Source organism: Emys orbicularis, chromosome 3 (genome assembly GCF_028017835.1).
Source record: "Emys orbicularis isolate rEmyOrb1 chromosome 3, rEmyOrb1.hap1, whole genome shotgun sequence".
Taxonomy (NCBI): Eukaryota; Metazoa; Chordata; order Testudines; family Emydidae; genus Emys; species Emys orbicularis.
The window spans coordinates 157602226-157627264 of NC_088685.1; the positions used below are offsets into that span (position 1 = coordinate 157602226).

At 41.8% G+C, this 25039-nt stretch overlaps 2 protein-coding genes and 1 non-coding gene across 3 annotated transcripts in view; 2 read left to right on the forward strand and 1 right to left on the reverse strand.

The window, feature by feature from the left end:
• Nucleotides 1–60: 60 nt before the first annotated feature.
• Nucleotides 61–9119, reverse strand: TRMT61B (tRNA methyltransferase 61B). Its single transcript, XM_065401969.1, has 7 exons — nt 8241–9119; nt 7155–7257; nt 4096–4286; nt 2559–2650; nt 1890–2128; nt 348–428; nt 61–179 (listed from the first exon to the last, which is right to left on the reverse strand). The coding sequence occupies exons 1-7, from the start codon at nt 9117–9119 to the stop codon at nt 112–114; spliced, it is 1653 nt and encodes a 550-aa protein (XP_065258041.1). The 3' UTR covers nt 61–111.
• Nucleotides 9120–13635: 4516 nt separating this feature from the next.
• Nucleotides 13636–25039, forward strand: part of WDR43 (WD repeat domain 43) — a 36128-nt gene continuing 24724 nt past the window's right edge. The window contains exons 1-4 of the mRNA XM_065401475.1: nt 13636–13781; nt 14609–14758; nt 19420–19645; nt 23653–23774. Of these exons, the coding sequence (XP_065257547.1) occupies nt 13636–13781; nt 14609–14758; nt 19420–19645; nt 23653–23774 (644 nt within the window). The remainder of the gene's footprint in view (nt 13782–14608; nt 14759–19419; nt 19646–23652; nt 23775–25039) is intronic.
• On the forward strand, nt 20676–20753 carry LOC135876927 (small nucleolar RNA SNORD53/SNORD92). The gene has a single exon (XR_010561337.1). It is a non-coding gene; the product is annotated as a small nucleolar RNA SNORD53/SNORD92 (small nucleolar RNA).

Here is a 25039-nt window from a genome sequence, read left to right on the forward strand (position 1 = left end):
AAATGTACATTCAATATAAATCAAAGTAGTAATTTAAAAAGTCACAAGTCTACAAAATTAAACAGCCATTTACAACATTTAATTTTATTCTGGCAAAGTACAGTACTCAAATTAGCAGCTGCCATCTGGAGCAGTGTCTGGATATGCCACTTTATATTTCCTCAGCTTGATGAGAAATGCTAGTTGGAGGGAAAAAAAAATATTATTGCCACAGGAACATCAGTGTGCATTTAATAGATAACTACAATAAGTTATATCAATTCATTATGTCAATGATAAAATACTAGTTTAGAAATACTATTTAACAAATCTTAAGATTATAAAAACATTTCCCAAACATTTCTTACCTGTGTGACCAGTTTGCCAAGGGTAAGGTCTAGCAATGTAAGGCACTGAACCATATGGTTTGACATAATCAGAAAGTGATTCTGTTGAATTAAAATAAAAAAAAAATATTTATTTCCTGGCAGGTAAAAATAAATAAATTACATACATCATATTAGAGTATTTTATGTCTAAATACTAATTTCTCTAACATTTTGCCTCTCTCTCTTTTGTTAATCCACTCCTATCAGGCTGCTCTGCAGCCATCCATCAGTATAGACAGCCTCTTTTGCTATATTCACAAACCTATAGCTAGAATGAGCTGTACTGTCTGAATTTGCCAGAGCTGCAGCTTGCAGACAAAGCATCCTATTTTTGGTTAATATCTGCTACATGCAGTCCCTAAAACACCATAATCATAATGGATCATAAAGCAGCAACAGTCTGAATATGGAAGCTACCCTAAGACAGTTCCTGAATTCAAGTTTAAAAAGTTTCACTCAATAGCATGATTAAGCTACCAATTAGAATTTATTTTTATTTATTTAAATTTGCAACTGGATTTATTAAAAGGCCATCTCATTTAAATTTATATTTACCATTAATATAGCTGCCAATCAAAATTTAGGAAAGCTTCCCAAAAAATATTGATTGTAGCCAGAAAAAGTTCATTTGTAGGAGAGGACTTGGGTGCTAAACCTGTTCTCCACAACCCAGACTTTCAGCTTCACTACTCCTAGTACTTTTCATAGGAAGCAGTACAAGAGCTAGGGGTGAGTAGATCAGGAGGTGTCTGAAAAACAGAAAATGGTATTTTACGTGATTACATTTTTAGCTCTCAAAAAATCCTCATCCTCATTTTTTTATGATAAAAGTAAAAAAAAAAAAGTGTTTGTTTATATTTCATGTTTAGAGATCCAGATTTTCAGCTTTCAGACTACAGAAAAAAGTTATACTTCAAGCCAACCACACCACCACCAAGTCTCTGTCTGGTAACCATGGGCTAATACTTTTACATCATGCAACAGCAATGCTTCAGGAAAGGTGTTAGAAAACCAGCAGATGCCGGTATGGACCAATGGAGCTTGCATACATCACAAGCTGATAACTTTGGCTCATAAATGTGGAGGATATATGTACATCTGAAGTGATGTAAGCAGATTATTTGAGAGAGGAAGGGTGTGTGAAATTGTGGCAGACTTCTCTGAATTATATCTTGTTCAAAACAGATGTGGTGAGGGAGAATCTCCCTTCAAAGGGGGGAAAATTTACATTAGTCTCCTAGTCCAATATACAGGGCTGGCTCCAGGCTCCAGCGAACGAAACAGGTGCTTGGGGTGGCCAATGGGAAAGGGCGGCACGTCCAGGTCTTTGGCGGCGGGTCCCTCAGTCCCTCTCGGAGCGAAGGACCCGCCGCTGAATTGCTGCCGAGGAATGAAGTGGCGCAGTTGAGCTGCCGCCGATCGCAGCTTTTTTTTTTTTTTTTTTTTTCTTCGCTGCTTGGGGCAGCAAAAAAGCCTGAGCCGGCCCTGCCAATATATATCTAATTCAGGGTAGCTCCTTACCAACATCGTCACTTTCTCCAACTTCTGCTTGATCCCGAATAGGAAGCTCTTCACCTTCTTTTGGTTGAGGTTCCTCATCTACAATTTGTTGAGGTTCCACTCTTGGGGCTAACCTGCCATCCTTCTGCTTAGCAGGGAGTACCAACCAATCTTTGTGAGTCACCTCAATGATCCTTTCACATAAGAGAGAGAAATTGCAGGTCCGTATTCCTTCCAACAGATCAATAACCTGTGTGATACTTTCAGAGAAATGCAAGAGATATGGTGTTACATTTTTCTTTTTTGAGATCCTTTTATACAACTGCTAGTCCTGGACCTGTGCACTGCACTGTGCTCTTCACTTCTTGGTGAACACAAAGCCATCAATTTTAGTATAAGCCAGCAACAAATCTGAATACTGCACAGAAGAACATGGGCAATTATCCTGCAGACATTATTCAGGTAAAACTCCCTCTGACTCCAATGGGAATTTTGCCTAAGTAAGGACTGCAGGACTTATACTGAGTGCAGCTCATAAAGTATTACAGGAACAACAAATGTAGAAAACTGTTACAAAAAATAAACATTTTGTATTTAAAATCTATTATGCATAAAAACATGCTTAACAAAACTACAGTTATTTGATGTCTGAATCAAACAAGTTTTTAAATTCCAGGTTTGAATACTTACTTTGCTAGGTATACAGCACATACACCACCTTGCTTAAGATTTGGATACACAACAGGCAAAGCAATCTGAGGGTTAAGCATATCCAGAGCTACCTATAGAAGAACAAGATAATTATTAACCAGACTGAATAGACATAAATCTGTTTTCTGCTTTTGTTGACTTGGAGAAACTATGAGTTTGTTTATGGAAAATTAATGCATATATCTACAATATATATTTGCAAAAAATAATTTTATTCCAGTCTTTGAACAGCTTATGCAGGCCTAAGATCCATGTGTTTAAAAAAAAAAAGAATCCCTGAACGCTTAGACCGCTCAGTGTTACTGCATTCCAGATGAAGTGTTGACGAGATCTGGTAGTTTTTACTAAATGAACAATTCATATTTAACCAACATACAGTAGTCATGGGTTAATGTCAAACCATCCAGCAACTAAACTGTATCATGCTGGCAAAATAAAAAAACTAATGCCTGAAACAGATTGCATGTAATTGATTTTTGCATATCTGCTTTAAAAAAAGTTAAGAAGTGTTCAAACTATATTTTGCAATGAAATAATCACATCATACTATTAAATATTAAAATTCAGATGTTTAACTCATGAGACTTCTATCTCAGCAAACTCTGACAACTGCTCTTCAAGAAACTATTTAAACTGCAAACAAAGAATGGAGTATGTAAGAATACCTGTTTTGTGGACTAATAAACTGTTATATCCAAGATTCTGAGTCAGAGATTATATTTTTAGGTTGCTGGCCATTTTGTATCTGTGCACATAAACTCGTCAACTAAAGTTCATTTATTTGTTTAATCTAAAGATTTATGTTGATCCAATAAGACTGATAATAATAAATTACTGCATTAACTAGCTTCCCACTGTTTATGTTGGAACAATATGGGTTCAAACAATTCTTGTAAAACATATCAATTTAAAAGAATAAGGATATAAAAACCAAAAGTGTATTTTGTTTACATACTTTGCATGAAAATGTTAATATTAAAAGTTACAGCATGAAGACAGAGGAATTGACAATACCCTTCATTACTTCAGTTTAGACTGTAGTAACATTCTATTCAGGAGCACAGGTGATATCAAAGGTTTTTTTTTTTTTTTTTTTTTAATAACAGTTATAGTACAAATAAGTCTGCAATTTTTCTTGAACTTAATATATACAAAGCATGTGCCTAGTTCAGCAGTGGAAAAATCTATTTCCCCTCACAACTGTACTATTGTTGCAAATGGAGACCGACAAAGTATGCTTTTCCCTATAAGACAGAAAGGAGTAAATGTATGGACATATCAGTGTTTCTTTTGAGGATGATACACCATCAGACCTTCAAAGGTCTGCTGACAATAGGAGATGGGATTTGTCCATCCCCACTAACAGAGACTTGGTTGTTACTTTATAGTTTATGCTTAGGCTAGATGTGGGAAATCCCACAATGGAGCGGATAAGAAAATTGCTCTTCATTTCATCAGAAAAAAAAAATCAGATGCCAATCTCTTTAAGGTAGGGAGTTTTCTACTAAAGACTTACTGCATCAAATGTTATAGATTTCATATCCTCAGCAGCTGTTAAAATATCTTTATTAATGAAATCCACGTTATCTGGCCACTCTTCTGCATGTCCTATTTCCCATGCATCACGCCAGCGCCTGTAATTCTTCTTGGCTACAGCATGGTGATCTTTTCTGATTTCATAACTTATAACACGTCCTCGAGGTCCAACTTAAAGCAAATGAAACACACTAAATTTACTATTTTTTTTTCCTGATTCAAGTTAACAGGTTAAAAACATCAAAGTAAATAACAGAATGGGTTAGTCTAAATTGTCTCCCCTTTCTCACCCTAACAAGTTATTATATAAAAGATAATCAACTACAATTTATTTTTGTTCAAATTTAAGTGATCCTGTGCAGGTAAAAGTGCCAGATTAACATCTTGGAGGCTGAAATTTGTCTACTCTATGACTAGATACAGCAGAGGCTGGCAGAACCATTTGTCTCAACCCTCACCTGGAGACAGCACCTCTAGCGATAAGAGAAGAATTCAATATCTGTGGTCCTTTCAGTCTCTGATCTCTCTGCTAATGCTGCCAACAACGGTATGGGCTCGTCTACACTGCTGCAATAAAGTTATGCGCTGTATCTCTCCAGGGCAGATGCTGCAGGCACAATCTAAAAGATTTCCAATGCACATGAATGTAGTCCTTTTCAGACAGGATTACATTAATGAGAACTAGGAACCTTTTAGTTTATGCCCGCAGCATCCACATGCGGGAGTTACAGTGCAGCAACTGCAGGGCATAGCCTCAGTTATGCCTAACATTGGGATGAGATTAAAGCAGTGGCCAAAGAGAGACTACAGTGAAACCCAATGTATTTATTTTCACTTGTGACCCACATCAGAGTGCAGGCCTCCAGGAGTGAAACAGCAGCCTTAGCCAGACACCCTGTCTTTCAGTTAACTCACTCGGTAGCAGATACAGGAGTCTGGGAAAGATAAACATGGACACACATTCATTTCTAGTGCCTAAATCAGAGTTGGTTTTACATTCACAGTAACAGAAGCATGGCTCACTTGCTGAAATTTACCTCTGTGCAGAGGGCCAGCACAAGGTGTCTATGGACCACTTAAGCTTTGTGCCAACATTACACAACTCTGATCCCCTTCTCTCCCCATTCCCCTGCACAGCTCAGACATCCCCTTTTCCATAGGAGGAGCAACAGCAATTGTGGGGGAAGGGGAGCCTGTAGAGCCCCTTTTCTACTATTGGAAGCAGCAGAGGGGAGGTGGAGAGTTCTGGGTTTCTTCCCCAAGTGAGGGAAGGGGAGCGAAGGAGCTCCTTCTCCAAGCCTGGTGGATCAGCCATAGAGAAGAATTTGGGAAGAATGTGGGGATATTTGTAGGAAAGGAATCAAAGGTTCCACTTTCTGGACATTATCAGGTATGTCACTGGACGGGAAGGTGCCCAACGTTCCCCCCCTTATGGTTGTGTTCTGTCAGTGCATCCGAGTTCCTAGAAAGCAAAGACCACTTTGAGGATGATCCGTTATTCACTGAGGAATTGTAGAAAAAAACCTACATGCCCCTGGTAAATTTTGAGGACAGAAGGCTGTGAGGAATGCATACAGAAGTGGGATCTACTGTATAGGGAAGGGGTTTTACATTTCCATCTTCCTCATGGGAAGCTCAGGGAGGTGTGAAGTAGCCCATTCATCTCAAAGAAATGTTCTCAGCTGAATGAGAACACCCCATGGTAGAGATGATACAGCCTGAAACCATGGGTGTTTATTGCTCCATTCCTCTCAAAGCATGTTCTCATCCTGCCCTCCTTATTCGTCAGCTCCTGTGGGTCTATGTCAAACTTGCTGGTTCTCAGCATCTTGCCTTGGCCTCAGCCCTGTAAGTGCCAAGCACTCCTGTTCTCAGCTCCCCAGTACAGTCTCTGCATTGTATACTGTGCCATGCACTGACTATGCCTCACCCTGATCGCAGCAGTGAGTTTCTGTGCCACACATACCTGTTCTAAGTGCCTGGCGCAGACTCGGTTTATCATTCCTAATGCAGGAGACTTCATCAATATTTTCTGGGATAGGCAATGATCTGTTCTGGCTGGGACTCTGCAAAATGGCATCAGAGCCAGCACAAATGTGGCAACTAGTTCCTCCCATATCATCCTGACCCCACCACTGCCATTTCGGCTTCATATTCCCGCCCTGTGACACATAGTTTGGTCAACCTAACCCCCACTGTAGATGCAGCTAGGTCGATGGAAGAATTCTTCCATCGACCTAGCTAGTGCCTCTCAAAGAGGTAGATTAACTACATCAATGGAAAAACCCCTTCCCATCAATGTAGGAAACATCTACACTACAGCACTGTAGTGCATGGTGTTAAGTATCAGGGGGTAGCGGTGTTAGTCTGTATTCACAAAAACAACAAGGAGTTCAGTGGCACCTTAAATTAAATTTAAGGTGCCACCGGACTCCGTGTTACTGTAGTGTAGATATGGCATAAGCAAGTCTCAACCTTAATAGCAGAGCTGCTCCCCCACTGTGATCATGACTTCAGTGATGCAGTCTACAAACAGGGGTGAGGAAAGAGTAACCCAAGAATAGCAAGAAAGAGGCTAGAAAGGCAATACAAGGATACCAATGATAAAAACATGGAGTGAAATTCAACCCGGTACAGAGCATCAGCACAAGGCCTGTAAACCTTATGACATCAAAATGCAGCCTAAATGGCTTACAGGCTTGTGCTGGCCCTCTGCACAGTGCTAAATTTCACCCTAGGTAAACAGCATATATAAATCTGAAGTCACAGCAAATCCTGAAAGTGGACATAGAGAGTGACTTCAAGGTTTTTTTGATTAATGGAAAAGTAGCACTTGTTATACTTAGTAACAAGTACTAAGTAACAAGGATACTTATGCATCCGAAGAAGTGGGTTGTAGCCCACGAAAGCTTATGCTCTAATAAATTTGTTAGTCTCTAAGGTGCCACAAGTACTCCTGTTATTTTCACTTGTTATACTAAGATTTCTGTGTTGCTTCTGAAATAAACTCCTATATTTGCTAAATCTAGGGTCTTTTACCTGCTCTTGATAGAAACAAGCTCATCCCACCAGACCCAGTACCAGTTTCCACCACAGTGTCTCCCTGGTTGATATCCATCATCATCAGCATTGCATTAATATCCTAAGGGTTAAAAGAGAAATAAAATACCAATACTTTTATACTGTATATTCAAACTTTAATATGTTAGAATACTGCTTAAAGGGGCGGCCTGATTTCCAGCGGTGCTGAGTACTCTTAGGTTCCATTGAAATCAATAGGAGCTGTGGGTATGCTGCACCTCTGAAAATCACTATGCAATCGCATAAGCCACCGGAAGCTCCTGCAGCTGTTCAGGTCAACAAAGCAAATATTAATAGAAAGAAGTAATTTACTACTACAGGAATGATAGGACTCCTTAATATAGGAAAACACAAGTGGCAAATTATGATTGTAAAACAGTGGTTCTCAAACTTTTTTTTACTGGCGATCCCTTTCACACAGCAAGCCTCTGAGTGCAACCTCCTAATAAATTTAAACACACTTTTAAATATATTTAACACCATTATACATGCTGGAGGCAAGCGGGGTTTGGGGTGGAGGTTGACAGCTCATGACCCCCTGAGGGGTCCCAACCCCCAGTTTGAGAACCCCTGTTGTAAAAGCTAAAATATCCCACTGTAAAACACTGACTGTTTAGTAGGAAGGAAGCTGTCTAAAAGTAAATTGTATTGCTGTTTCCCTAAACTGAAAATGCTTGGATATACAAATTAACAACAAAAGACTCTCCCTTAGAGACTGCATCTCTAACAAGGTTTTAAATTAGGACTACCGGAACCTTTATATGTGAAGGGCTGCTTAATAGAAATCCAAAACATCGCCAGATCCTGGAGATTGGAACTGTACATCTAATCAAAGTTCCCTAAACCCATGGCTCATCAGACCCTTCACCACCCTAACCCAATGGTTCTGGTACCCATCTTGTAGCTGGGTGAACTGGGGTGTTCCTGCCTTTTTAAAACCAATAATCATCACCAGCTGCTGTTTAAACCGGTTTTTAAGTTAAAATTGTTCAGTTGTGGAAACATCCATTGCAACAACTGACAACCCACGCAACACTGACTTACCTTTGGATATGAAATAGTAGGTCCTCTCTTCATCAAATAAACAAAATCTTCTAAGGCTGGTCTCCTTATCAGGAACTGAAACCCACTAGAAGTCCTAAACATTTGGCCCGGTAGTTTGCCTATTATCTCCAGGTGGCTAATAGTTCCCCAATTGCTATTCAATTTCCCGACAGCTGTCAGGTTACGCATATGTTTAAACTCCGTGTAGGTTTTTCTGCGAAACTCTGCTAAAATCAAGTCCCCGGCTTGGAAAGGCACATCTTTAGCCGATGTGTTATGGGTGTCAACAGGCGTCTTGTCTTCATCCCTCTGCAGCTGTGCGGGGGAAGACCTACTGGCAGCAGGCAGCTGGAGGTGAGAGTCGCTGCTTTCACTGCTGTCCTCCTGCCTTGTTTCCCCCTGGTCTGCGCGCCGTATGTCCCGGATCTCTTCCGAGAGCAACTCCTCTGGTAGCAGTCGGCTCACTCTTTCCAGAGGAGACAGGGCCCTTTCCCAGGCTCGCCTCCTCCGGCTCCTCAGCACCTGACCCGGGTCCGCCGCCTGGGGGGAGTCGGCTACACGCGATGCAGCGGCACTGACCTGCTCTTCCGACTCGGCCCCACCTCCATCCCGGGGCGAGCCGGAACACACCGCTCTGACCGCCCGGAGGCGATGGGCGGAAGGCAGGGGAGGAGAACCCTGCTCCCGGGTGCGCGGTGCCCCTAAGCGATCGCTAGCCTCGAACACTTCCCTGCCCAGCAGCGCCCGGAACCAGCTCGCCCGCCTCCTCCCGCACTGCGGCACCAACGCGGTTCTCTCCGGCCCCGCGCGCGCGGGCTGCGCCCGACTCTCCCTTCCCAGCACTTGCAGGCTCAGCCACCGCCTGGCACACTGCAGCATGGCTGCGCCCTCCACCCGTCCGCACGGCGCCGGCCGGGGGCGCTACACACAAAGCTGCCGTGGCCGGGAGAGGCCCGGGCGCTGCTTGCCGGTCTAGCCTGTGGTGCTGGCTGGCCCCCTTGGGCTGGACTAAGGACTTGTTCACGCGCAGGCGGACTCGCCTTTGCCTTCCCCCTGCAGGAACCACGAGGGCTAACACAGCGGCACACGTCTGTACTAAGCCTGCGGCCGTCCGGATCCACGTGTTTGCCCACATGGCCCAGGCAGCGCCAATCAGATTGGCGTCCAGCAGCTGCTGTTCCCTTCACAAACAGCCTTGTGTTCCTTCGACCCCCCTCACCCTAATAGCGTGAGAGTTTGAAAATGACCCATGAAACCCCTTCATCATGTCGGGGGAAAGATTTTAAAACTGCTTTAAAATGAATACAGACTGCGAAGATGGTTCCTTCCAAGTAGGAACAAGTGGGCGACAAGGAGCGGATCACTTGATGATTACTGTTCTGTTCATTCCCTCTGGGGCACCTGGCATTGGCCACCGTCTGAAGACAGGATACTGGGCTAGATGGACCTTTGGTCTGACCCAGTATGTCCGTTCTTATGTTCTTAAATAAGCGAGATTTGGAAGGATTTGAAATACAACCCCATAAACATTCCCATCTATAAAAAGGGAAAATTGACTCTTAAATCTGTTCTGAAGATTACAAACATTAATCAAAATCCAGTTAAAGTATTTTGAACAAAAAAATTGCTATAAGAATGTTAAGATTATTATTTATTATACCCTCCTATAGTTGTTGCCACACACCCCTCCCTCCAAAACAAGAAAACAAAAAACATACCTTAGAAGTAACAACTAATCTAAATGAATATAGTTTAAATCTGGCTTCTTGTTCAGCCAGACAAAAACACGAAGCACGACCTTTTGGTTTAAATGAATCATAATGTAATTTTAAGTTTATTTGAGCAAAACAGTTTGGCACAAAAGACAAAACATAGGTAAGGCAGATATGCTGCTGCAATTTAATGTTTTTAAAAAACAAATACAATCAAAAGAAAATTACAATATGTTGTAAATTTGAATAGAACTTTGTCTCTAGAAGCTTGTCTAGAGGCTTGTTTTCATTTACAATGCATAATGGAGAAGGAACAACTGCAAAATCACTAGGCCGGACGTCAGGGATTGACTACATTTTCTGAAGATTTAAGGTTTTTGTCTATGTTGCAACATAATCTGAGCAATTTCGTTGCATCTTTATTTTTCAGAATGAATTATAAGGCTCCCATTTGCAATGAGCTCAGTGTGGATGGACCCTGGGACCACAGGGAGCTCACTGCAGGACTAGAGCCTAAAAGAGGAAAGACAATGGAAATCCACTGATGGCATGTGCCTATTTCAAAAAACAATTGCTGAAAACCTAAAACTAAGAAAAACCCATTTAAAAATCCACCCTCCCTCCTACTCCCATCCTTTAAATTCATTTCTGCTGTGTTGTTTAGAAGTGTTACACTTCACTGGGGAAAAAAATGCAAAGCTTCATTATTTGCATCAGAACCATAAGATGTACTCAGGCCCAGAGTGAATTCTTATATTGTTACTGTAAACTATTATGTACTTTCTCATCCCTTGCCATCATCCCTATGGGACACACACTTTGAATAAAATTTTCAAAAGCACCTATGTGACTTATGAGCCCAAGTCCTGTTTTTAAAGGCACTTTTGAAAATGTTTTTGGTTGTCTTTTCTTATGTTTCTGTAAAGTAACTATCATATTTCCGGGTGCTGTAAATCAAATAAATAATCATGTTAATAGCTCTTGAAGATCTGGCTGTGAGATGTGCATGGTTTTAATGGTGAACATAAGTCATTATACATTTATACTTGCAGTCTATAAACTACAATTTTAAACTGTTTACATTCAGAACAGGTTTCTGAGCTTTTCCTGCCCCCCTCTTCTGTGGAAAACTATTTATGATAGAGACACATTAGTCATTAGCAATATTTTCATTGATTTTTTTCTCCATCATATATAATTTCCCCCATGTTAAAGGAAGTAGACAGGAATTATTAAATGAGAGGGTATGAAAAAAATTACATTTGCAAGGAAGTATTTATCTTATGCTTCTTCTGACTGTATGTGCCTCAAGGGAATATAGAAGATATGTAATGGGTACAGTACAGAAAGGACTATGTATATATTTAATATGCATCCTGAAAAGCTGGTGATGCATCTGAAATGTACTTTTAAAAAATAATTGTTTACAGTGTACTGAATTATTATAATAAATTAAAATTAATCCAGGTTTACATTTGGAAAGCTTAACTATACTAGCAAAGTGCTCCTAGAGTGCTACTGTGGTTGCAGCTTGAATTGGCAGAACTGTACTTTTGCAAGCACAGTTTATTCTAGCCCCACCCCTACTCATGCCCCCACCCCCTCCAAAACAACACCAGGTGAAATAAACTAGATTGGCAAAAGTGTAGTTTTACCGTTATAACTGTGTCTACATTAGGGGGCTTCTGCCAGCACAGCTACGTTGGTCAGGAATCACACCTTTTCACATCCCTGTTTATATGTATATCTGGCCTGATACAACAATTTGCAATGCACTGTCCTAATAATCAGGGGAAAATATAGAAATTACAGAAGAAAAATATCTCTTAAATCATCTAGTCTACCTCCTGATAAGTAAAGGATTGATCTCTAGATTACACTTTTTAGTGCTTTTTCCATTCTTGCTTAACCACTGGGGCTTCCACCACTACTCATGGGGGCTATTAAAATGCAACATAGTTTCCCAATGCCCAAGACTTTTTTTCTGACAGCCAGGCTATATTTTCTATTTCCTATCACTCCCACAGGATAATGGAGCACCTAATACACAACTCAATTAATATAGGAGAGTAATATAATTAATGCCAATCTACATAGGTTTATGGAAATCAGATTCTGTCAAACTAACTTGGTATTTTTTTTTTATAAGATTGCAAGTTTGGTGTTGATGTAATACACTTCTGTACCTTCCCCAGCCCTGAAGCTCGAAAGCTTGTACCTTCCACCAACAGAAGTTGATCCAAATAAAAGATATTGTCTCCCTCAACTTCTTTAAGGCATTTGACTTGGTACTGCCTGACATTTTGATTCCAAAACTAGAACAATATAAAATTAACATGGCACACATTAAATGGATTAAAAATTGGCAGATTGGTCTCAAAATGTAATTAAAAACAAGGAACCATCATAGACAGGTGTGTTTGTAGTGGGCTCACACAGGGATCAGTTCTTGGCCTTATGCTATTTAACATTTTTACTAATGACCTGGACGAAAACACAAAATCATCACCGAAAAAGTTTGGTGATGGCACAAAAGTTGGGGGAGTGGTAAATAATGAAGAGGACGGGTCACTGGATTGCTTGGAAAGGTATGTGCAAGAAAACAATATGTGTTTTGATTTAACTAAATGGGAATGTATACGTCCAAGAACAAATATTTAATACTGGGCTCTTCAATCTATCAGAGAAAGGTATAACACCATCCAATGGCTAGAAGTTGAAGATAGACAAATTCAGACTGGAAATAAAGTGTGCATTTTTAACATTGAAAGTAATTAACCATTGGAACAGTCATGGTGGATCCTCCATCACTGACCATTTTAAAATCAAGATTGGATGTTTTTCTAAAAGCTCTGCTCTAGGAATTACTTTGGAGACTTTCTATGGCCTGTTTCAGAGAAGTCACAGGATGCCTTCTGGCCTTGAAATCTATGAATCTTTTGATCAGTTCTGCAAAAACAACAAGGAGTCTGGTGGCACCTTAAAGACTAACAGATTTATTTGGGAATAAGCTTTCGTGGGTAAAAACCTCATATACCCAAATAAATCTGTTAGTCTTTAAGGTGCCACCAGACTCCTTGTTGTTTTTGTAGATACAGACTAACACAGCTACCCCCTGATACTTGATCAGTTCTGGCAGATGTTTCTGCAGTATTTACTCTTTCCCAGTACCTAACAAGGAGATGAACCTTAATAAAATTAATATGTAACAATTATGTCCTAGGCATCCCTTGGTACAGTCACATTATATCCTACATTTAACAGGCCTGCAAAATGAGAAGCCTTAAAAAAAGTTAAAAAAAAAGCTTGTCATACACACATCTCTTGACACACACACACCCCAAAAAAACCCAGCACACAGAAAGTACCTCCCAAAGCTGTCATATACTCAGCCCCCAGGATCCCATCTTTCACCCTTGATACTCTCATAACCCTCCCCCACCCGCCTCAAAATACTATTTGAACACACATCCCCCCTCGACCTCCTTCTGTCCTGCCACCCTCAACTTCCCCCACAGGACTCCCTCCCCTGCCACACTCAGCCCCCCGCCCCGCCGCGGGCCGTGCAGCGGAGGGGAGGAGCGGCGCAGGGGGAGCCTGTCCCAGGCCAGTGCGCCTGCGCGGGGCGGAAACACGTGGCCGCTGCGCCGCTGGCCTGGAGCAGAGGCCGGGCCCAGAGCGCCATGGCGGCGGCCGGAGCAGCGTGTGGTGGGGACGGCCCGCGGGCCCCCTGCGCCTTCTCTCCGGGCGGCCGCCGCTCCCTGGCGCTGTGCGGCCCCGACGGGCGCCTCCGGGTGTGGGACACGCCGAGCAGCCGCCTGCAGCACGAGTACGTGCCCTCCGCCCACCTCAGCGCCGCCTGCACCTGCCTGGCCTGGGCCCCGCCGGGGGGCCGCCAGCCCCCGAGCAAGGTACCGGGGCGGGAGGGAACGCGGGGCCGGGCCGGGGGTGCCGCCGCCCGCACCGCATGGCCCGCTCGCCCCGTGCGGGGCCGGGCCTGCTCCGCCCCACCCCCCGGCACCATGTGGCTTCCCCGGGGAGAGCAGCCAGCAGGCCCCGAGTGGGGGGAGCCCCCCCCTACAGCCGGGAAACAGCCCCCGTGTGACGGGGACACGGCCACAGCGCCCCCCCCCCCCGCAGGCCTCCCGCCTCCTGTCCGCAGCACCCTGCCGGGCAGCGCTAGTGCAGACGGGCCACCGGCAGCGCACGTGGGGCACCCACCCCCGCTCGGGCCGAGACTAGGGGTGGTGGGGCCGACAGGGTCCCCTCCCGGGGGAGCCGCTCCAGTGAGGGGGGCTAGTGCGCGCAAGCCCTGGGGGAAGGGAAGCATTAGGTGAACCTAGTCCTAGGCTTGCGGGTGGGGAGAGCATGGGATGGGGGAATCTTAGCACCCATCGTGTGTGCGCCTAGTGGTGAGGTAGTCCTTGGGTGGCCCAGGCTGGTGTTAAGTGTCTCCTCTGGAGCAGTAGCAACACAGAGTTTACAGTCGGTAGGTGTATGGTGCTGCATCTGTGCCTGTGTATACTTTATATATATGTATGCCACAATAACACCGCTGGTGTCTTTCATTAGGAGTCTCTAAGCACTTTAGAGGTGTTATTGAACTAAGACTCCCAGTCCCTTTGTGATGTGGGTAAATATTTTCCACTTTTACAGGTTGGGGAAACTGATGATGGGAGTATGTGTCTTGCCCAAGGTCACCCAGTGTCCAAAGCTAGGAAGAGAACTAAGGAACAATGACTTCTTGTATGCATTGGACAGTTTTGACATGTACCTAGTACAGCCCCATTTATCCAAAATGGTTGTGTAATCAAAAATATGTGGGGTTCCAGATAATTGGGGATGGGGGGAAGCACTTGGGTAAGCCAGTCTCACCTGTGGCTGTGACAGAATGATTTTGCTGATGGGTAATTCTTCTGAAATAGGTTTGTATTAGCCATGTAAATTAATTGAACTGTCTGTATGTATAATAGCTGTAAGTATCCTTTGCTCAAAGAATGAATTATATTTGTAACCTGCTGTCCTTCATATCAGCTCTATTGGTGAGATACTGTTAAGGAGAGAGTAATGGCATTAGGAATTCATACACTACTAATTTATGTAGAATTCAGTCTCCTTTTGGGATAACATCTACCTCACCACTTTTGCTCTTTGCAAGTTATTTGTGGAAGGGAATTTTTCCAGGATTTAGGAATGCTTTAAATAGGCATGAGTGACATTCAGTGATTTCATTCTGAGCAATCATCCGGGAACTTGGAAATTCCAGTGTTGAATTTCAGAGCATTTGTCTTATTTTTTTACAGTTCATTATCAAACCAAAGGTGTGATCAAAATTAAAACAACAAGGCGCTAGCTCAGTTACCCTATGTCTTTGAGATTTGAAGCCACCATCTCAACCATTATTTTAGGATTAAAAACAGTATTTGCACCTTGTTCTTGTTCAGAAAGTGCAGTTTCCCCCTGGCTAGTAGTATAGATAGGGCGTAACTATATTATAATATTTTTTTATTTCTGTAACATCTGTACAAGGATTTCAAAGTGCTTTACATACTTGTTTAATTTATTCTGAGAGTGCTCCTGAGTATTATCCCATATTACTGATTGGGAAATCTGAGAGATTGTGAATTGCCCAAGGACACAGGATTTCTGTGGCAGAGAGAAGTAGTTTAGATCTCCTAACTTATTGTCCTGTACTTTAATTTGCTCAATTATAACAATACACTTTTGAAAACCATATTTATAATTTGGTATCTATGCTGACTGAAGAAACTGCGGGCCTCTCTCACTTAGTGTATTGCATGTTGGGACACCATTTCATAGCATGGATTTGGTTTTGCCTGTGTGGATGGAACCAAAGTATGTTATAACCTGTAATATAGCTTTCAAACATTGTTATAACATGGTGTCCTGGCATGATACTGTGAACTGTGTCTGAAAATGGTTCTTCAGAAAAGGGCTAACGTTTTAAAATCTAGGTGTAGACAGGGCTTTTTATCTTGTGTAAGGAACTTTGTCAAACACTGGGCCACATCTTAGTGCTAATTATCTCTTAACATGTTGAACTCTGAGCATTACCTGGATTTCAGCATGTTCTCTTGTGGAACTAGTAACTTTTCATATCTTGCAGTATGTATTTTCTGTAGCTTTGTAACTTGTTAGTTTGTGCTCAGATTGAATGAGCAGGGGAAAAAAAAAAGCTCTGATAGCTGAGCCAACTAAAGGATGCTTGTAACATAAGTTTTGTTTCCTTTTGCACTGGAAAGCTTGCTGTTTTCTGCTAATGTGTCTTATGCTTTAAGAACAATCATATGCCAGTAGATGCCTCTAGGTGGTGTTTGGCCAGGTTCCACTTACACAAAGGCAAAGTATGTTCTGGACTCTTGCCACTTTAATGATGACCACACGTTTTTTGGCCAGTATGGGGATGAGTTGTAGAAATCAGTGAGATCTTGAACTCTAATCCTGGGAATTCCTAGCTCTGTGATAGCTGCTTGGAGCACACATCTCCCCAATCTCTGTATATGTGCTTGTAGTGTGGGAGGTATTTTAGCTTTTGTTATGGTGACACAATTTTCTTAAAGGGCTGGTCAGTAGAAAGTCTCCCTGAAATAGTCACTTATAAAAATCTACTTTTCAAGTGAGGATATTATGGAAAAGCATGGCCTCTTAAAAGAAAAAAATCAAATTATTTTACCATAACTGCTTTAACTAAAATACTAATGTTCCTCAGTCAAAATCGTACATGAATTCTAAATATTTCTTCAATCCCTAGCATCTGAAAAAATAGTAAGACACTCGTATGTGGCAGGATCAAGTTCTATGTCTTGCACACGAAAGCCTAGATGTTATCTGGTATCAAAGGCGTCCTGATCCTGCAGTGAGCTCCATGTTGGGTCGCAGTGAAATTAATAGGAGATATCGCCATGTGTCGATCATTGCAGGATCAGAACCTAAGACTGGTTTGTATTTTAGTTCTATGGATTTTTTGGAAGGGTGTGAGCGAGGCATTTTCTAGATCAATATCTAATCCTCGTGTTTGTTTAGCAGAGGGGTTCTCAAACTGGAGACCCTGGGGGTCGCAAGGTTATTACATGGGGGGCTGCGAGCTGCCAGCCTCCACCCTAACCCTGCTTCACCTCCAGCATTTATAATGGTGTTAAATATATTTAAAAGTGTTAATTTATAAGGGGGCTTGCACTCAGAGGCTTGCTATGTGAAAGGGGTCACCAGTGCAAAACTTTGAGAACCACTGGTTTAGCACCTTTTATTCCAAAGACGCCATACCCAAATGCGCTCATTAGCCAAGCTTTTGGGAGCATTTCAGCAAAGACATAGGGTAACTTAAAAACAAGTTTCCTTTGGAGAACCTTTGCTACTACCTGGCTCGCTCATTCTGTGACATCAGAAATGCTATGAGTTGGATGGACTTAGGTAAGACTTGCTTGTATTTGTAATGTGTTCTGGAATATCTCCAGTGAACTAAGAATTGGGGGGAGGAGGGTAGAGGTGATGGGAGGATGGAAGAATTTTAGATAAATTAGTAGGTGCTTCTGTGCTTATGGCTGGTTGCTTGCTATTTCAAGGAGAAAGGGTTTTCAGCACCCATCTGTGCTTAACTGGTTTCATTTAATGCAGATAGTGTTTAGGGTCTTCCGGTACTATCTGGCATCCAGTGCGAACATAGGCCTCATCTTCACTGACCAAAGAACAGTGTTTAAACACAGCTTTAATGTGACTGCCTCCAAACAAGTTTAGTTAGTTGGTTTAATGTTCAGACCTAGTGTTGATCATGACTTTAAAACCTAGATTAACATGCATTAGACCTGGTTTGAAATGTTTAGTTCCAGGTATGAACATGCTTTGGGATGTGTGTTACAGTTTTTGCTGCACTTTTAAAAACTCTTCCTTTGTCTCTGAAAATGAAGCCTGAAAGTATGTTCGTGACAAGCAGAGACCTCAGCTTTCCACTTAGGTTTGGCTTTATGTGAAAGCTTTTTTGGAATGGAGTTAGATATTTTTTATTCAAATGTCAGTTGTTCTGATTTTTATTAAACTGGCATAGAGTTAACTTCAGCTAAAATTAGTCTCTTTTTGCTTCCCAAATATCCTACATTTAGCCCTGTGTCAAAAGTTTAGAGTACTGTAACTTCAAGGATCCAAAGTCTCTCTCTTTTTTTTTTTTTTTTTTTTTTTTGCATTGTTTAAAATTTAGAACTTAAATGTGTAAGCTTCCAGATGACCTGCAGCTCTCATATCTTTGGGCTTGGGCACAAATTAATTACATGCTGCCATGTGACCTATTGTAATGTAAAATAGACACCTATGTAGGTGGAGCAGCAAGGCTCTTGTTTTAAGCCCACAAGGAGTCCTTTTTCAGCTTCCTTGCGGTGCATTAGTGCAGATATCCTGTTCTGTAGAGGAAACATCATTTTGTGTCTTGTGGGTAGAAAGTTTTTAAAAATGAAATCTGAGATGAGGTAGTGTCTACATAAGGTACAACAAACTCGGCAGAAAAATATTTTCCTTTTTCCTGTGGGGTTGGGGCAGCTTCGTTCTTCTGAAGCCCTTAAAGAGTTAAGTATGAACACAGGTTTCAGAGTAGCAGCCGTGTTAGTCTGTATCCGCAAAAAGAACAGGAGTACTTGTGGCACCTTAGAGACTAACAAATTTATTAGAGCATAAGCTTTCGTGGGCTACAACCCACTTCTTCGGAAGTATGAACACAGTCTGACATTCTGCTCACAAGGGTTTAAGTGTGGTGGTGGTGGTGGCTTTTCCTCCTCCTTTCTTTATGGTTTGGCATCCTGAGGAACTGATTCTAGTCTCTTTCACTTACCTAAACAGGCCATCCCACCACACTTCTGGCCAAGGAGGACAGGCTGAAACTCTGTGTAGAGATTGTCAGTGGCTCTCAAACTGTGAGGGCAAGGGATTAAAAAATGGTCTGAGCATGGGAGCCAGGAACTACGAGATATAATGCCTGTTCTGATACTGACTTCCTTTGTGGCCTTGGGCAAATCACTGTGTTGTCCTAATTTTCCCCATCTGTAAAATGGGAATAGCACTTTCCTCTCAGGGAAGTTGCAGATTTATTTAATGTTTGTAAAGTGCTTTGAAAAATGAAAAGTACTATAGAAATGCTAAATTCTGTTATGGTTTTGACCTTCCCCTTTGGGGATGAAGCATACCCCGTGTACTACCTTTCAGCCTTGCTCTGGGAATAAAGCAAAAACTAGAAAATGACCTTGGGGTTTTCTTCATGGAACAGCACACTGCCACCATGCTATCAGAATGATTTCATCTGATCTTTTAAAATTTGATTTTGAGCCATAGTGGTGGAAATAATACTCTTTGGGCTTGTCTACACTAAGATTTGTAATCCTGTTAGTTAACATGTTAAAACATGATTGTGTCTTGTCTACACTAGAATTTACACACATTTGTTCCCAATTGTGTTTGAACTCTAGGGTTACGGAACCCTTATTTGGGGAAGCTGACCAGACTAACTTACTTTTTTTTTTTTTTTTTTTTTTAACCCCGCTCCCAATCTCTTTTCAGGAGGGTCCTCAGAGGAAAAAAAGGAAATCTGAAGCTGCAGAAGCAGGCGAACAGTTTGATCTGTTGGCCATTGGTACAGCGGTTGGCAGTATTTTATTATACAGCACAGTTAAAGGAGAATTACAGAGCAAACTAGTAAGCGTCACATCAATCTTTCTGCCTATTTGTAAAGTCATATCTGTTGCTCAAAGGGGTGGGCTAAGCTAATTTAACAAAGTTTTAAATTCTGAATGGTTATGTAGTTACACACATGAATGGGTATGTGGTATCCACAAGAAGGTCAGAATGATTCTACTTCTAGTGTTGCTAGTATGTATAGACTGAGGAATTACTTTTTCTAGACTAGCGCAACATCATACGATTACATGTACATTTGTAATTCTTGAGTTCCTTTTAACTCGAGAGGATAGTAAGGATTTAGACACCATGAAATTCATCTTGCGTGTATTGCATCTTCAACAATTAGACAATATTCTGTGTCTGAGAATTTAAAAAATTGCATTGGCTAGTGTGGAGATGCTACTTGCACTGGCATGTTGGCTTTTCTATAAAAGTGTGAATCACAGACTTCGCTTTCCATATGATGTCTTGTGTGAGTCCTTATATTCTCAGCATATGTATTAGGTGGTGGTTCCATCCTGCTGTCGTTTTTCCTTCTTTTTATTAACATCACCTCTTCTCTGCCTTTTCATTTAGCCTTGAATTGTAACAAAACAAAGGAATATAATGGTTGATATCAATGATAATATTTTGGAATAGACATATGAGACTGATTTCCTCCTCCTGGTTCTAGGCTATTAGTCGTGGGCATTGATGCACAGTGTGTATTTATTACATATGGGAAAGCATCTGTGTGCCTTGTTAAGTTGGGTAGTGGTTTAGCAACATTGGTTTAAAATTGATAGGGTGAATGCTGAAACTTTGCTGGTGACATGTCTTGATTTTACCCACAAAGTTCATGTTTTTGATGGGTCCACAGAAATGTTGACCATTTTTCTTTTGTTAGTAACAGAATAGTGGCTTGTATTTGAGGTGTCATATTTTTTTTTTAAAAAAATTTGGAATGGCAAGAACATTCCTCACTCTGTCATAACTGAAAAGTCATTTTTGGTTTTGAAATGTATCAAATTAATTTTTTTCTCTGCCCATATTTAAGCATAATGCCTTGCTGTGATGATGCTTACTTGGTTTCACTCATTGCTGACTTGCAGTGAAGACATTTTCCTCTTGGCTGTCTGAGCAGGCTGGTGCTGAATTAAATAGTAAAATTCAGGAAACTCAATTATGACTAAAAGCGGGTTAGCGATGCTCTTACAAAACTCCGTTAATCTTTTGGAAGAAGATCCAGTAACTTTTCTAGGCATGTGTTCATCCTCTCATTCTGGTTAGAACAGATTCTCAGTAAAATGCTGTTGCTGCTCCTTTGGTAGGACTTGAGTTCTAATACCAGGTCTCAGATTAAGTATAACCCAGTGCATTTTCCCCCCACACTGATAGACTCCCATGTTTGGGACACATGATGCCAGGATTATTCGATGACTTGACCAATGAGCCCTGTGATGGGATCCCCAGGGTGCAGCATGGAACGGTGGGACCGCTGTGACCCCTGAACTCTCTCCAACCTGGGCTGTCTTTCACAATGCCTTACTAGTGACCAGCAGCAAACACCTCCAGTTTCTGTTATCGTTCTGCACAACAGCATGTGGAGCGCCACACCCAGCTAGATTGCACGAATGCTCCCAGAGCCAGAAATCACACAGAAAAGGCACCAGAGCCAAATCCCTGCAGCTCCCAGCACCGCACCTCAGGAATATACCATCTTGCAATGCTCAAGATGAGCAGTGCAAATTTATTAATTTGGTTCACCACTTCATCAGTGGAAAACGGATATACACTCGCGTTTGCAAAACCTGAGCAGATTTGCCACACGCTTCATACAAACTCATTGGTAAAGATAAACAGTAAAACAGATTTAGTGACAACAAAAGATAGATTTTAAGTGATAGGCAAAAAATCAGAGTTACCAAAAGAAATAAAATGTAAGCATGCAGTCTAAACTCTCAACCCTATTAGACTGGGCAGCAACTAGACTAAGCAGTTTTTCCTCACCCCAGTGGATATTGCAGTTCATAGTACACAGATTTCACCCTTGAAATCCGGGCCAGTCCCCTCAGTTGGAGTCTTCAGAGTGTCCTTGTTGCTTGCAGCATGGGTGGGTGAAGGAGAAAGGGGCCACATGCTGGGCCTGTGTCTGTTTTATATCCTCAGTCCTATGTGCTTGGGGAGCACAAGTCCAGGCATGTCTGAGTGGGCATTGCTGAGTCTCCAGGCAAGATTGAGCAGTTCCCCTGGTGTGGCCTCATGCAGGTGAGTCATTGTCAGGGTTCCCTCCCCACTCTGAACGCTGGGGTACCGATGTGGGGACCTGCATGAAAGACCCTCCTAAGCTTATTTCTACCAGCTTAGGTTAAAAACTTCCCCAAGGCACAAATTCCTTTCCTTGTCTTTGGACGGTATTGCTGCCACCACCAAGTGATTTAGACAAAAATGCAGGAAAGGGTCACTTCGAGTCCCTATTCCCCCAAAATATCCCCACAAGCCCCTTCACCCTCTTTCCTGGGGAGGCTTGAGAATAATATACCAATCAGTTGCCTTTAATATGAGTACAGACCAGACCCTTTATCTTTAGGACACTAAAATCAATCAGGCTCTTAAAAGAAGAACTTTATTATAAAGAAAAAAAGTAAAAGAAGCACCTCTGCAAAATCAGGATGAAAGGTAACTTTACAGGGTAATAAAAAGATTTAAAACACAGAGGACTCCCCCTCTGGACTTAGTTTCACTGTTCTAGAAACCAGGAATAAAACTCCCTCTTAGCATAGGGAAAATTCACAAGCTAAAACAAAAGATAATCGAACACATTTCCAGTAGCTCCCTTGCTGGACTGTGGTTGTTGATGGGTTGATTGACCCCTGCCCGGGTGTTGGTTACTTTCCTTGCTGTTGCCTCTGGGAGCTAGTATCTGGCTGATTTCCCAACTTACATTCCCTTACATATGAAGTTATGAGAATTGTGTTGTATGGTGGTTCAGTTGTTTATATAGTTGTTCAGTGACCACCATACAACACAATTCTCATAACTTCATATGCATTAATGATATACATATATGGATAGAGAAATGACTTTCAACTGATCAGAACCTTTCCCCGATGCCGTATAAGGCATGCTTTATATGTAAGATCACGATTATATAAAAATGAGGAATATGGGGGTTAGAGGATGCTCTCCCAAGGTATAGAATGTCACAACCCCAACCTTCTCTGAAATCTCAGAGCTGGAAACCCTTCTGCTAGTGCCTCTGGTTTTCTTCCTCCTGCCTTTTCTCTTTCGTCTCTGCCCCTTATAAAAAAAAAAAAACTCCTTGTGTAGGGTATCAGATTTAGCTGCCTTTAGGGATTAGATCGTGACATCCCCATTTTCTTCCTTGTTTGGTCTATTCATTATTGAGATACTCAATAGTGTTTAGCTATGCCCATCCAGTTGTTTTCCAGGCCTGTGAGCTTGCAGCCATTTTGATAACTTGACGGACAGGAGAGGTGGCTGATGTTTCTTGCTAAGTCCTTGGGTCTGGTCTGGTGATGGCTCCTTTTGAAGTGCTGAATATATGGAAATGGCACTTATTTAGCAGCTTGCTTGGACAGGCAGGCTCTTGAAGTGTCCATCTGGGAGATATCTGTATCATCAGGGAAGAAGGCTAGCAAGATACATAGTTTATTCAGATGGGTCTGTTTGGGCTGTATTTATGTCAATGTAATGAGGAGGGGGATGGTTTTCTTTATCTGTGACTTTAAAGTGCTAGAGCAGGCTTGAATTCTCTCACTAAACCTTTCATTACTTAAAGAATTTTAAAGGTGTAACCACTTATATTTCTAGCATCTATCTAGATGCATGTGTGTGAGACCAACTTAAAACTGCAGTATAGTGCCATCTCTCTGTTTGAGTGAATAACCCTTTTCATATTTTCCATAACCTGATTTAGCTCCCCAAAAGTGGCCTGTTCGGTATGTTGATTGCACAAAAACTCATTAGCCAAGGCCCATTTCATTTGCCCATTAGCAATTAAATCTTTGTTTCTCTTGTAGGATGGTGGTCATGACAATAGAATAAACTGTGTACGGTGGCACCAGGACAATGGTTGTTTATATAGTTGTTCAGAAGACAAACACATTGTGGAATGGAACACACAGACCTGCAAAGTGAAGTGGTGAGTGAGACTGGTCTGCAGTCAATAGTGTCAGCATTTCTTTTACACATGCCCTTCTTCCCCTCATCAAAGCATTTTGGTCAGGTCTAGTTGGAGGTGCCATATTTTGCTATGCAAGGTGTTTGGACGCTGACTTTCATGCAAGCAGGGGCTGGTAGCCAGTCTTCTGTGCTGAAGGGAAAGCTGTCACTCAGCTGGGCTTCTGAGGGGGACTGTTGTGGCTCTGTTAAAGGCATAAAGGATGCACTGTGTCAAGAAAATAATTGGGTCTGGCATTTCTTCAAAATCAATTTAAAAAAAATATCAGACATTCTGGTCACAAGTCTCAGCAAAAATATAAATTTGAATTCTTTGAGTGCTTGCTCATGTCCATTCCATATTAGGTGAACACCGAAGAACACCAGTTACGGAAAAGGTAACTGTCTTTTATTCAGAACTGTTTTTGGGCTGTCTTCACAAAACCAGATTTCACAAGCATTTAATTTAGAACATACTCTTGTATTATAAGGTAGGTCTATTGAAACTCTAAAATGTGCTGGGCAGTACATGGTCTTCATCTAGTATTTCACAGTCACGTAGTTATGTAAATCTATGTCAGCCTATTGAAATGCAGGCCAAGGTTTTCAAAAAGGTTGAATACCCAGCATCTCCTGCTGACTTCATTGGGTGTGCGCTCATTGCTTCCGAAAGTCAGACCATTTGTTTGAATGTTTAAATACAAATTGAGAGCATAGCCTCAGGCACCCAATTTTTTGAAGGTATGAACTGAAAATTATTAAAGTGGTAAGACAATTGCAAAAGGCAGAAAATTCATAGATTAAATTGCTAATATATAGCCACAACAAAACACATATACGTTCTAGTATAAAAGGGCTAAATATTTAAACATCTCTGAAATATGTCCATAACAGCTATCTTAATTTGCTCTGGTTACATTGTATGCTGTGAAGAAAGCAGCTGGGGTAGCAATATTGTGTCAGATCCATTTCCAGTAAGGTACAGTAGCTGGCAGCCTGTCAGCTTGTCTGCATTACACACAACCATATGCTTGTACAGTTGCATGCCACAGTTAAGATTATCTGTGTTAGTTTATGGATATCACTAACTGTGTCAGGCAACCATGCTAGTGCATAACCTGTCTGTAGTATACATAAGGTGTTGGTGCTTTTGTTCACGCTAGTGAGGGAAATGATGCTAGCATGTCTATTCTAGCTAGTGTAGACCGTATGCAACTGTGGTAGTCCATGACAGATTTGTAAAATGGC